Source organism: Manis pentadactyla, chromosome 3, assembly GCF_030020395.1.
Source record: "Manis pentadactyla isolate mManPen7 chromosome 3, mManPen7.hap1, whole genome shotgun sequence".
Classification (NCBI taxonomy): domain Eukaryota; kingdom Metazoa; phylum Chordata; class Mammalia; order Pholidota; family Manidae; genus Manis; species Manis pentadactyla.
The window spans coordinates 192,005,898-192,019,491 of NC_080021.1; the positions used below are offsets into that span (position 1 = coordinate 192,005,898).

At 41.1% G+C, this 13,594-nt stretch overlaps 1 protein-coding gene across 1 annotated transcript in view; it reads right to left on the minus strand.

Moving 5' to 3' along the window:
• The window catches only part of GRIN3A (glutamate ionotropic receptor NMDA type subunit 3A), a 140,213-nt gene that overhangs the window by 25,405 nt on the left and 101,214 nt on the right, over positions 1-13,594 (minus strand). Inside the window, exon 6 of the mRNA XM_036888524.2 lies at positions 8,815-8,966. Coding sequence (XP_036744419.2) covers positions 8,815-8,966 — 152 coding nt within the window. The remainder of the gene's footprint in view (positions 1-8,814; positions 8,967-13,594) is intronic.

Consider the following 13,594-nt stretch of genomic DNA (forward strand, 5'->3'; position numbering starts at 1 on the left):
ACAAGTAGATCTTTCATTATGCCCAGTTTTGGGGTGAGGATCTGCAGTTTTAGAAGTTGCATGATTTGCATAAACACACAGTGATGGAGTGGGAGCCCAACCGCAGTGTATCTGCCTTCAGAGCTGAAGCTACTTCAGTTACTTCAGAACGCCTTCTATGTGGAGACCTGCTCTGGTGGAGGTTATAGGAGGGCTACAAGGCAGAACACAGGGCACATCAAAGGCCTGTCATTTTTTTGGTCTTGCTGTGGCTGCCTTACAAGTGGGCCAGCGAAGTCGGGCCCTGTAATTTAAGATTTCCTGAAAAGGGCACCACTAAAAGGATGAAAGTTGTGTCCATCCAGCACAACTGGGTGCATATCTCTGGAGGGCAGGGCCAAACTGCCCTGCTTATAATTTCGTGCCTCACTGTCTTGCTCATGCTCTGACTAGAGGGCCTTTCCTCTACAGAGGTTATCCTCCAGGAAGCCTTCTCTGATTCCTTCTTGTTCTTCCACAAATGAATCACGGGCTTGTCTGTGTCACTGCTCTACCTTACATCCTCTTCTCTTGTTGCCCCTGTGACCATGTGGTGCAGGGGGTTTGTCCTCAAGGCGGTCTCTCCCCACCCATGAGCTCTGTTTTCATCTCTGCATCGGCTGCAAATGGCACAGGGAAGGCACCCAGGAATTCAATACATGTTTGCAGATGGATGGATGGATGGATGGATGGATGGATTAATGAATGAACTTGTTTTCACAGCAGACTGAAAGGTGAGGCCTTTCTGAGTTTAGCCTCCCTTCCTTCATGCAGAATTCCACTTCATATCATAAAAGGACACAAGTACAGCTTTGTGCTTCTTCGATTTTCCAGAAAGCACAACCTGGATTGGTTCCATCTGACCTTTTGCTTGACTTAAATATTAAACTTAATTACTTAGGCTGTTCCAGGGGAAGCACTCAGCTGTCAAGGTGGCTCCCGACCGCACGGGTTTTCAATTTAAAGCAATCTACAGTCATTAGCTCTCTTTGCCTTGCCATAACTTTCATCAGGTTGAAGAGAAGAAGATGGTGACATCTTAAATTGAAAAAGGATGGGGTAGGGATAAGAGAGGGGCAGGAGGCAGTTGAGATGTGACTTACTTGTCAAGAGAAGAAAAGTCTCCTTTAAAACTCACCCCTCCTGCACTCCTGTATATTCCCTTTGGGTTTTTAAAGCTAAATTGGAAAGAACATGGACTGGTATTGAAGCTTCTTGATGTGACTTGTGTGATCAGTGTATAGTTGACTAACCCCATCTCCCTTCCCCCAAAAAATTAACAGAGGGAAGAATGGATCCGCCATGAGGAAACCCCATTCTCTCAGTGAACAAATATTAATAGGTTTCATGCTAGATGCACATTTTGATGGTCCGGGGCAGTGGTCAGGGATGTCAGGAGTGGTCAGAGATGGATAGTTCACTGTTGTTCTCTGTGTCCCAGGATCCATGGCTTCAGCTAGTCGGGTCAGCACCCCTCTAAATGACCCACCGTGTTCTCTAAGCTGGACATGTTGCACTGCACCGCTCAATCTTAAGGTGAGGAAACAAGTTTGAGAGCACTTGAGCTTGAGAGAACCAAGTGATTTGCTGAAGGTCACTCAGTTGGTTCATGGCAGAGTCAGGACAAATATGAGAACTACCATTCACCCAGCACCTACTACATGTCAGGCACTTTTATGGACATTAGTTCTCTTGCATAAACCAGGCCAGAAACATCAAATACAGGGCACATTAAAGGCCTGTCATTTCCTTGGTCTTCCTTGACTCCATCCCCACCTTCCTCTCTCACAAGGGGCTCTGCTGGACATTCTTCTGCCCTTCCAGATCCACGATAGGAAACTACCCCATTCCATCCCTGACCTCGCCCCTCCTCTGAACTTACTCCATGGTGGCCTCACCAGTCCATCCAATAGAGGATGGGGCCACAGGGCAGGGATGGAGTGAAGATGGCTGTTAAGCTCATTATTAGAATACTTTTTAAATGTTGGAGTTGAATGGTCCATTTTTAGGAGCACTTAGAGGCGCAAATGTAAAAATAACCATGGTGTCAAGAATATCCACTCAAAAAGGTACATCAAAGCATCATGAACACATGTTAGTTAACCTCTCCAATTTACTCCTCTGCAGGTTTGGGAAATCAACAGAAATACTGCAGTCTCCCAGAGCAGGTGAAGTGAAATACAGTATTTCTTGCAGTATTTCTGTCCATTTCCAGGGGTGGAATGGGGTACTTACCTTAATAATAAAAAACACTGAAAAGTGTAATGATTTACTTTTAGACTGTTTCAAAATTGACTTCTCCTTTCCCCACTCCATGTAACCGAGATCTCTGGATTCCCAAGATGGGGCTCCTTTCACGGCAATGTTCATCCTCTGGTTTAGTATGTATTTGTTTCCTTTGGCACCCAGTGAGGACATAAGAAGACCTCAGAACTCAGAGGCAGAAAACCTTGTTACAATCCAGCAAGATATGGATTCAACTGAGGGTCAGAGAGGTTAAGTAACTTTCCCAAACACATAAAGCTGCTTCCTCACAGTGATGGTAGAGCAAGGGTGGTCTGACTCCCAAGACCATCACTGTTCCAGTGGACCTGCTTGTACTTCTTGCTGCTTTCTGGCCAGTGCAAGACACAGGCTCTCTCCCTGCAGGCTGGACCTCTGTCTGCAGGTGCAGAAGCTGTACGTTTTTAGGTGGTCAGGCTGTGGACACTTTCCTCTAGGTGACTCTATCCCCACCTTCTTTTCTCACGAGGGGCTCTGCTGGACATTCTTTTACCCTTCCAGATCCACTCTTTTCTCTATTCCACTTTGTGCCCTGGGAAGCCCTCTTTGGACCACACCAACAGGCTTCTTTGAACTAAGGGGCGGTGGAAGATAGGAAGGTGGGAGGAGCCTTAGGTCAGGTGTTTATTCCCTGGCCTTCTCCCAGCCAAGTCACTGGGGGTTGGCTATGTTCCTAAAAAATGGTTACAGCTCCTGTTAGGAAGCCCTCTCCTACCCCTCACTGGGGTCTAAGAATGGCTGTATCCATTTTTTTCCTATGAGCCTAGTGTGGTTAATAGGTCTTTGACTTCACCTGTTCTGGGAAACTAGTATTTCTGTTGATTTCCTCAAACAATACCAGTTTCTTGAAAACTCTGCTCAGGATATGTGAGTATGCTATCCATTCTAATAATGATCTTAACAGCCATCTTCACTCCATCCCTGCCTTGTGGCCCCATTCTTTATTGGATGGACTGGTGAGGCCAGCATGGAGTAAGTTCAGAGGTGGGGTGAAGTCAGGGATGGAATAGGGAAGTTTCCTATTGTGGATCTGGAAGGGCAAAGACTACTGTTTCTTCTTCCTTCTTAACAATTCCCAGTTGATTAAAAGGTGCACTATTCAACCCATTATTTAAAGGAGGCTTTCAAAAAGAATTATAATCATCTATCTTAATAATTCCTTGAAGAATTTTGAGAATTTGCTAAACAGTGGTATGCTGCCTTCCTTTTCCTGGTTTGCAAATAACAGATTTCACAAAACTGTTGTCACAGTACTCTTAAATTCACTCAGTAACTTGAAAAAAAATTACATTTTTTTTTTCTGAGTCAAAGGAAAATGAAGGAAATTTAAAGCCTACCATATGTCTTCCTCACTGGAATTGACTGACAATAAGTCTACTGTGGGCGTAGGCACAGTTGTGCTAGGAAGCTCTTGAGGAAACATCTGAGGTCAATTTCAAATTCCTCTCTGAAAATTGCTAGTCTGTTCTGCAGAATTGGACCTGCAATGTCCTGGGTGACTTTGGGAATCAGAGAAAGCCCTGGAATTCAAAAAATGAGTTTATCCATCAGAGACACTATGGCTAGACAGCTCTAGGGGTTGCCAAGAGATGGGAGGTGAATAGATCAAAGTTCTCACAGGGGACTAAGTATTAATGTCCAACTACCAAAAACTGGGGAAAACACCATTCATGTCATGTTCCTAGGTGACCATATCATTCCTTAGCCAAACTAGGATGTTTCTTCAGAGTGAAAGGGTGTTTAATTACTCTGTAGCTACACTAACTAGGACTATACCTGTTAAAGGGGAGGTCAGGTCTGAAATAAACAGAGGAATGTCTTCCTGTTGGGAGAGCTACCTTCCAGAACATAGCTGCTTCTGCTGCTCTGTGTCTTACACCCCTTGCCTGGAGGCAGGGGTGAATATGTTCATTAAATTACCACTTTATTTACTCCTAATGAGAAGTCATCGAAAGAGATGAAGAAGCTGAGACTGAGGTGGATTAGAGATTTGCCCAAGGCGAGTTGATGGTAGAAGCAGGCTTCAAATATGTCTTCTCTGATTTCAAAGCCAGTCTTTGTTTCTCTGCAGTAAGATAGCCCAGCAGTGGGTGACACCTGAGACAGAAGGGAGGGCAAGCAAAAGACTAACAGGCATACTTCCTTCTTCTGACCCCTCTGGAAGGAAGCTAAAAAGGAAAAAGCTAAAAAAGGTGGAGGACTGAGGGCTTTCATGGAGAAGACAATGATCAACCAGTGAGCTGAAGACTAGTTTCATTTAATTGCATTTTACTTTTAGGTTCTGGGAGTGTAACAACTTGAAATTCTGTTTTACGTTGCTCAAGACAAAATGCCAGTCACTGCACAAGGGATGTATTGCTGTTTAAATGCACATAGGCGAGCATCATTATAAAGCAGTTTGTTATTGCATGGATCAGGATATGCCACAATACAGTGTCATATCCGAGAAAGAATAACTCCATGTGTGTTCACCGCATTCCCTGAGGTTGAGGGTGGCCTTCCCATTTTTACACATCATGGATGTTATCAGAACTTTACTTTATTTCTGTCTCTGAAGTTCCAGTTAAGGATATACCTCTTTTCTATTTGCAGTCCTACCTCTCTCTTCTTTCCAAATTAGCTGACCTGGAAAGTAGACCCTGGAGTGTCTTAACAACCATAACTTGATTCTGATTCCAGCCCCTTCTCCAACTGCTTCCAGCTCACTATATCCAGAATTTCCCAAAGGCTTCTGCCATGAAGTTGGCCTATTAAAAGCCATGGTTGGAAGAAAAAAAAAAATCAGAGCATTTTGTATGCATCATCTGAACAGTCTATGGCTTTTGCTGATTATTTGTTTATTTTTCAAAATCCGTTCTCTTGTTTGTCCATACTTTATTTGGTTTTGTTTGGAATTACTGATAAATCCATACAGCTCTGGAACATTTATGGTGAAAGAACGTAAGTTATCATATTTAGATATAGGTTCACTATTTTACAAGTATTATCTGACTTAATTTTCACCACAGTCCTGTAAAGTAGGTATTATCAGCCTCAATTTGCAGAAGCTGAGGCTTAAAATGGCCATATAACATGTCTTGTATCACACAGCTAGTAGGGTTCAAATCTAGCACTGGCTCCAAAACCCATGCTTTTCGCCATTATGCAAACTCTAAAAATACTAAATATTCTTATCTTAGGAGGCTATAAAGGGAAACCATAATCTTGGTATCAAAGCTGGAAAGTCTCTTGTAGATGATTAAATCCAAATACCTTATTGTATAGCTGACTGGAAGTGGGTAGGGTGAGAGAGGAAGCAACTTTCACATCTGCAACGTGGGTGCAAGAAGAGGCAGTAGGTGGCCTAATCAGCATCCTGTTGCCTAATCAGCACCCATTCTCCTGTCTCCTCCTTCTTAAGGGAATCCTGCTTATATTTAGGCTTTCTCCAGGTGACCAGCTTCAAGAGAAGTTGCCACATCGTCAGTTCTAGGGGATAAGTCATGGCTGGCTTAATCCATCATGGTGATCTAAATCTCTTTACCACTGATTGGCTTAGATGTGCAGATTACATGATTTTGGTCCATGAAATATGAGGAAATCTTTTGGAAGGCTCTAGGAAGGTTTCCTCACTTTTAAAAAAGTGCAGGAAGACACCTGAAGATATCCAGGAGCCCCAGGAAAGTCTCCTGATGGAGAGAGGAAGCACTGCTACTTCTGCTATTTATTATTTACTCTTTACTGTGCCAGGTTTCTTTGTAGGTCTTTCCAGAAATGACTTTTTATTCTCAGAGCAAAATGGCAAAGCAGGTTTTAAGATATCCATTCATCGGTGAGACAACTCCAACTTGAGAATTTAAGTCACTGAGTTAATTGGTAGAGCCAGGATGCATGTCCAGAAGTGTATGACTTCAAATGTATCAGACTATGTGTTAGATATTTTCACAGTGGAATAAACAGACTTATGTGAGTGGTTGTGTTAGAGAACATTCCCTGGGGTAGGATCTGAGTCTGCAGAGCCAGCCCTGCACTCTCAGGGGCTTCGCGTAGGACTCAGGTGGTCCCTCCAGCTGCTATCTTGGTCTGCCGGTCCTCTGAAATGGCACCAGCCTAGAGGTGCGCCTGTGATCAGGGAGGTGCAAATTATTCCATAATGCAGGCTTTGGGGACATGACTGGGAGGCACCTTTCATCTTGTCTAATGTCTTGTTGTCAACGTTGAATCACTTGGAGATTTTGGCTTGAGTTAGCCATGGTCACGACAAACGGTAGAAAACACTAAGTGATCATTACTTTGCACAATTTCAGCAACTGGTGTGTTTGCTTTCTTGGCTGAATTAATTCAGCCGGCCAGTGTAAGTCCAGTTTTATTTCTTTTAGGAAAAGCCATGGGAATCTCTCCAAATAAAGATAAAAATCCCTGCTTCACAGGGTTGTAGCAAGAACCAGTGAATTAATGTTCTTAATAGAGCTTTAGTCACATGGTAAGACAGAACATGCTAGTTCCCTAATTCTCCACTTTCCTCTTTGCTTCCTTTAAATCTTTGCTGAGTGACCACCTTCTCAGTGAGATCTAATGAGAGATTATGAAGGAAGCTATGACTCAGACAGGATCGGGTTCTGTGGGCAGGCTCCAAAGAAGGGAGATTTCAGCTGGGAGTTTGTCATGAGAGGACATTAATTGAGTAAATCAGGGAGAAGAGTATTTGGCGAGGACAACACAACATGTGCTGAGACCCCAAGGCAGGGACGCATATCTCCATCTAAAGTGACCACTGTGGTGGGGCTGTAATGAACCAGAAGGAAAGTGGCATGAGATAAGGCTGAAGAAGTAGGCAGGGTCAGATCCCACAGGGCACTGCAGGCCATGTTCAGCACTTCAGGTTGTTTCCTAATTAACGTGGGAGGCCACTGCTGGCTTCCAAGCAGGATAGTGATCTGCCAGGTGGGAAAAAAAATTGGAGAGAGGCAAGCATGTAAACCAAGAGTCTAGTTAGGTGACTTTCAGCAGTCTAGGTGAGGGATGATAGCTCGGACTAGAGCAATGACAGTGGAAATGGCAATCAGTGGGCATATTTGAGATATATTTTATAGAAGGAAAAGATACGGCTTGTTGATGGATGCGGAGCATGAGATACGGGAGGCATTAAAGATCCCTGCAGTTTCTGGAATGAGTAACTGGGTGGACAGAGGTGCCATTACCCAAGATGTGAAGCACAAGAGGAAAAGCAGATTTAGGAGAGAAGATCAAGGGCTCAGTTTTTGACAAGTTAAATGTGAAATGCCTGTGAGATATTCAAGTGGAGATGTCAAATAAGAAGGTAGATATACGGCTTCAAAGCTCAGAGGAAGAGTCTGTGCTGAAATACAAATTTGGGAGTTGTTGGCAAATAGAGGCTATTGGAAGCCTTTGTTGTTGGCTTTAGATTTTTCTTTAAAAATCTAACCCTTGTATTGGTTTATTTGGCTTCCCGTTTAAATCACTGACCCCTGGCGCTCTTGCTACACCTTTTCGTCTCCTGTCTCAGTCATCCGATTTGATGGTTGCTTTCCAATTACACTTTAAAGGCAGAACGCCGTAATGGAAAGACGTAGATTCTGACTGCCCACAGTAGGGCTCAGTCTGTTCCAGTGATCATTAGAATCCCAGAGTGATTCATGAACTATATGCCATGGTCTAGTACACAATCTGAGTCCAGTGCATGATCTACATGATGGGGTAAGGTATGTAAAATAGTTATAATAGAGCAGCATTGGTGCATAGTAAGCCCTTAGTAAATATTAGATATTGTTGTTGAAATTTTTCCCTGGGGAAAAACATAATAATATTCACCCAAACTGGCCTAATTATCCTGACCATCAAATTGCTCTCACCAGACAGTGCCAAGTCCTCCTGTTACGTGTTTGCATACGCCCCAGTTCTCCACATGGCACTCATCTCAGCTGCAATGAAATCATCATGATGCAGTGCATGTTTAATATCTGTCTCTCTGCTAGAGTGTACACTCCACGACAGCAGGGACCCTGTCTGCCTTGCTCACTGCTAAATCCTGAAATCACTGAGGATCTCTGGGTCCTAGTTGGAAAGGTATGTCTATTTTTCTAAACCCACAAAGGATCCCCAGGAAGTTAACTGCGATTAGATTGTTAAGGATACTCTGAAGTCCACATCATGACCAGCAATGAATAGCTAAACTAAACACTATTAATATCAATATCAGATACTATTGCTGCAATTAGAACAGCATTTCTTCTGTATTTGTAGGTATAACGTATAGGGGAAAAGTAGAAATTCAGACATTTACTTAGCAAAATAACATCACATTTAAATCCAAGACTATCTTGTCTCATTGTAAATTCCTATAGGAGTAGGCACTCTTCAAGTGGGGTTAGGAGTAATCCATATGTCCTGGTAAATCCCAGGAGACGTACTAGCCTCGATTACTGACCACAGGCCATATGTAACAGCAGTTTCATGATACTCTTCAAGGCAAAGCTACACGAAGCATCAGCATCATTGGCAGTCGTGCCTTACCTCGGTGACAGCGAAACTCCTCTTGCCACAGGGAACCATCTTGTACCATTTGTCATGCAGCACATCCATAAACCCATGGGACTTGTACTGACTGATGAGCTCGGATATGTTGGATGTCAGTGGGGAGTTGGGTGGGAGACCAATGCCATATCCTAGAAGAAAACATAAACTTAGAGGAGTTTCTCACCTGAGAGGTTCCTAAGAGATTGCCACTGGTGTGATTTTTCTGTCAGATGTGGTAACAAGGGTACAGTAAAACTTTCGCCCTCTTTCCTTCCAAGGACTCAAAAGACATTCAATGTATGACTGCCTTGGATCCACTGCCTCTTTGAGTACAAGAGATGATTCTGGGGAAGAGAGGAATGGGCCGTGCCCTGTATAACAGTGGCACCTTGTAATCTAAGCTCTTCTGTCCATCCCTTCAAGATATTTCTTAGAAGCCATCTTTGAGGTCTTTACCAGGGCTAGGATTCCCTATCCACATCTCCTAGAATCCCTCCTCTCAACCTTAAAAACACAAAGTCAGATCATCATAATGATGGTTTGTGACATGTGGTCAAAATTTGGTTTATGACATACTTTCATCTTTGGTCATGCATGATCTATTTTTATTTGTATATTTCTTAATAATATAATGAGACCATGTGAGCATACAATATAGCATGTGTACTAAAACATCAACTAAAATTTGCCAAAAAAAAGAGAAGTAGTTTGTAGTTTGGTGGTACTAAGGGCTAGAGAAGATGTAGATCAATATGATCATTTACATGTTGCTTGTGAGAAAGCAAATTGATAAAACCACTCTGACAGTTTGCTATTATACTGTATAGTTGAATTTTTTCATGCTGTAAGGCCAGCAAGTCTAAATACATTCCTGAAGAATTCCTCCATCAACACACTAGGAGATATGTACCGGGATGGTCTCAGAGGCACTGTTCATAACAGTAAAAATTGGAAACAACCCAAGTGTTCTTTGATGAGAGGATGGGTAAATAAGCTGTGGACTATTTCCACAACTGGATCATTATATAGTGAGAAACGCTTGAACTACAACTACATGCGGTAGTAAGTATGACTGAGCAATACTGAGCAGACAAGGCCAGTCCCAGAAGACTACAGCATGAACCCATTCAGTAAATGTAAAAACATTTAAAACAAAACAATACATCTTCAGACCTTTGTATGTATGTGAAAGTGTAAATCAGAAAAAAATCAAGGAAATGATCAAGCAAATATCCAGGACAGGGGTTATTCAAGGTAAGAGAGGCCGGGGAGAGGAGGAAGGCGGAGCACAATGGTGGACGTACTTTGTCAGAGTTTTATTAACCGGCTTGGAATCTGTATCCTCACTGTGTGGCTTTACCTGCTTTCTAAATGGTTCCTATCCTGTCAGACTCTGTGATGAGCCACGTGAAAGAGATAATCACTACATTCTGTCTTTAGTTATTGGATAGCTAGTCAAAAAAAGATATTTTTCCCTCAAGATGATTGAGTAAGATAAATTTAAAATATAGCTAGTTCCCTTTTTCACAGATAAAGACTGAAAACACTGTCAAGAATCCAAAGATACTTTATGGAAACAAATGCTTGCTATAATTACTCTATCTTACAATTTATTTCCAAGGACATTAGTTTCTGTTCCATTTTTCATTGCAGATACACAAATCCTTTTTTAAAAAATATGAGGCTTGAGCTGTGGGTATTACCAATAAAAGAGAAGAAATAAATAGTGCAGGAAAAATATTTGAGTTTTCAAGAGCTGTATGTCCCCCCCCCACCCGATAATTTTGCTTGTTCCTTAACAATGACAAGTCAAGGAAATGATGACAATGTCAAGAACATGATTAGAATTTTCCATTGAAAGAGCTATTTTGAGTGTTTATTTTGTGCTTAGTAGTTTTGGCAAGGCAAGACTGACAATAAAAGACTACACGGGCAGCCTGTTCTGCTGATGTTATCATTAAATAACACTTTTACAATGGGTAACTATAAGGAAGTAACCAGTCTTCTTTAGAAACTTTTATTATAATGAATGCTATTGACAATCCAGTTGCACAGACATTCACTCGGTACTTATTTACATGTCAGGCACAAAACAATCATGTGCATAATATTCACTGGCTTACTGACTCATTCATTCATTCATTCAACAAATATTTACTGAGTGAATAGGCACTGTGTTAAGTAGTAGAGATTTAGCAGTGAGCAAGACAGATAGGGGCCCTGCTGTCATGGAGTGTACATTCTAGTAAAGGATGGCTATTAAACATGCACTGCATGATGATGATTTCATTACAGCTGAGATGAGTGCCATGCGGAGAACTGGGGCATACGCAAACATGTAGCAGGAGGACTTGGCACTGTTTGGTGGGAGTGGGTTGATGGTTAGAAATTAGCTGAATATTATTATATTTTCCCCCTAAGGCAAAATTTCAACAACAATTTTTAATATTTACTGCGGGCTATGCACTGATGCTGCTCTATAAGAAATACTTTACATACCTTACCCCATTGTGTAGATCATGCACTAGACTCAGATTGTATACTAGACCGTGGCATATAGTTCAGTTAAATAGCTCTTGGATTCTAATAATAACTAGAACATACATAACTGAGCCCTACTATGTGGCAGATACTATTCCACATGTGTCTAACTCCTATATGAACCCATCAGACTATGTGCTACTTAGAGTCTTAAAGACTGAATAAGTCAACTGCTCAGGGTCACACAGCTTGTAGTTGGCAAAGTTCACATTTGAAAGTAGGTCTGTTTGAGTCTAAAACCAATGCTCTTTCTGCCAGTCATAATGGTCACATCCATTGTAGCATGTGAACAAGGCAAAGGAAAACCTATTCCCCCCCCCCATCAATAAGACCCTATCACTATAATACTGGTGTAATCTCCCCAAACCAGGCACATCAGTAAAAAACCACAATCACCTCAACTGGTGGTTGGCTCTCAGCAGACATAATATTAGTCATGGACAGACTGTGTTTCTAAAAATCCTCTAAACCCAGTAATTCCAGCCCAGGTGAGTGTAATAATGGCAGAATTATTATTTTTTTCATTTCATAATTATTCATCTAGTCATAAATTCTACAAACATGTGTTGAATGCTTAATCTGTGCCAGACTCTCTGCCAAGTGCTATGGGAGTTACCAAGTTCACTTCGACACCAAGTCTATCCATACGAAGCTCATGGCGGCATGGGGGAGGGGAGGCATACATAAATAACTGCACAACATGGTAGGAAGTTACAGGACTTCCACTGGAAAAAAGTTAGGTGAAGTATAAATTCAATAAAGGTAAAATATAATGGCGAGGATGCAATGAGAAGGATGGATAAAACTGTGGAGTTCAGGAGGGTGAGAGATTGCTACCAGGGAGGGGATGAGAGAAGGCATCTTAGATTTATTCTTGAGAGTGTTATTTTGGGTAGATGAGACACAAATACACGATAAAAAGTTTAAAAATTTGAAATTAATACTTACGATAAATCTACATATTCTAAGAATAGAAATTTGGCACTACAACAGAAGTACTAAAAAAGCCTTTAGGGAGAAAGCTATGTTGAAATTGCAGAGACATTTATAAAAAATGCTACATAGGAAATAATGAATATTAAATCACTCTATCCATTATGTCAAGGTTCATTTGCAGTTGACTGCTAAAAATAGATTACTGTCCTTTATCATCTTCCATTTTAACACATATATAGAGTATTGATATTTTAATGACAATTAGCATTTTATTTTAATGATGATATCATTTTAATGATGATAATAATTATTATTATTAGCTAATTAAAACAAACTGTGCATATAGGACAAAGGGAGAAATAGGAAAAAAGTTATGGGGCCATTGGAAGAAGTTGTTTTTTTTTTTTTTAGGTTATTTGTTAAAAGACAAAAATTAATTTTATTCAGAAACTTAAAAGAGGGAAACCTTGTAGGTTTTATTTTTGTGCTTTTTATCAGTTACTTTTCAAATTTGATTGTGTTCATTGGTCAAAGAACTCTTATATTTAAATTGCTGACTCAACTTAGCAGCCTGAGTTGCTTTCATAACCATTAGAAACGTGGCTTTGCTGTGAAGACGAGGTTGACTATTTTGTGGTTGATGGATGAAGCAAAATGGAATCTTTCAACCCTAAAGATGAAGGCATCAGGCACCCTGGAAATAGGATACAGCTTATTAGCCCAAGAGAACAATTTGCAGAATAGAATCCAGATCTTTTCCCCATGGATAAATCAGCTTTACTCAGCTAAGAGTGGTGGAAATATATTTTGGCTAGTAAAATGTACAGTTAGAAATAGACCTGAAATGTGGCTGGAAAATAGATATTTTGAAAACAGGACTTCAGATAAGGTTAAAAAGACTTCAGGAAGAAAGATTAATTCAGTTTTGCATTCTGTCCTTGGAATACCATATTTACTCTTGGGCAATGGTTGAGAACATACTGTAATAGTCGCAACTAGAAAGGAGACTGTGAAAATGTATTTCCTTTATCCCCAGCACATCAAAGTGGAGAGAGAAGTGTGAGAAGCTGAGACACAAAGAATGCTATCTACCCTGGGATAATTTTATAGTGAATTGGTCTCAATCTCTTAATATACTGAATAATAGTAACTTAATTGGGCACTTACTATGTGCTTGGACATGTTTTGTGTGTATTATTTTACTTAATCTTCACAACAGTTCTATCATGGATGTACTATTCATAAATCTATTATGCAGATAAGGAACGTGGAAAACACAGATTAAGTGATTTGCCCAATG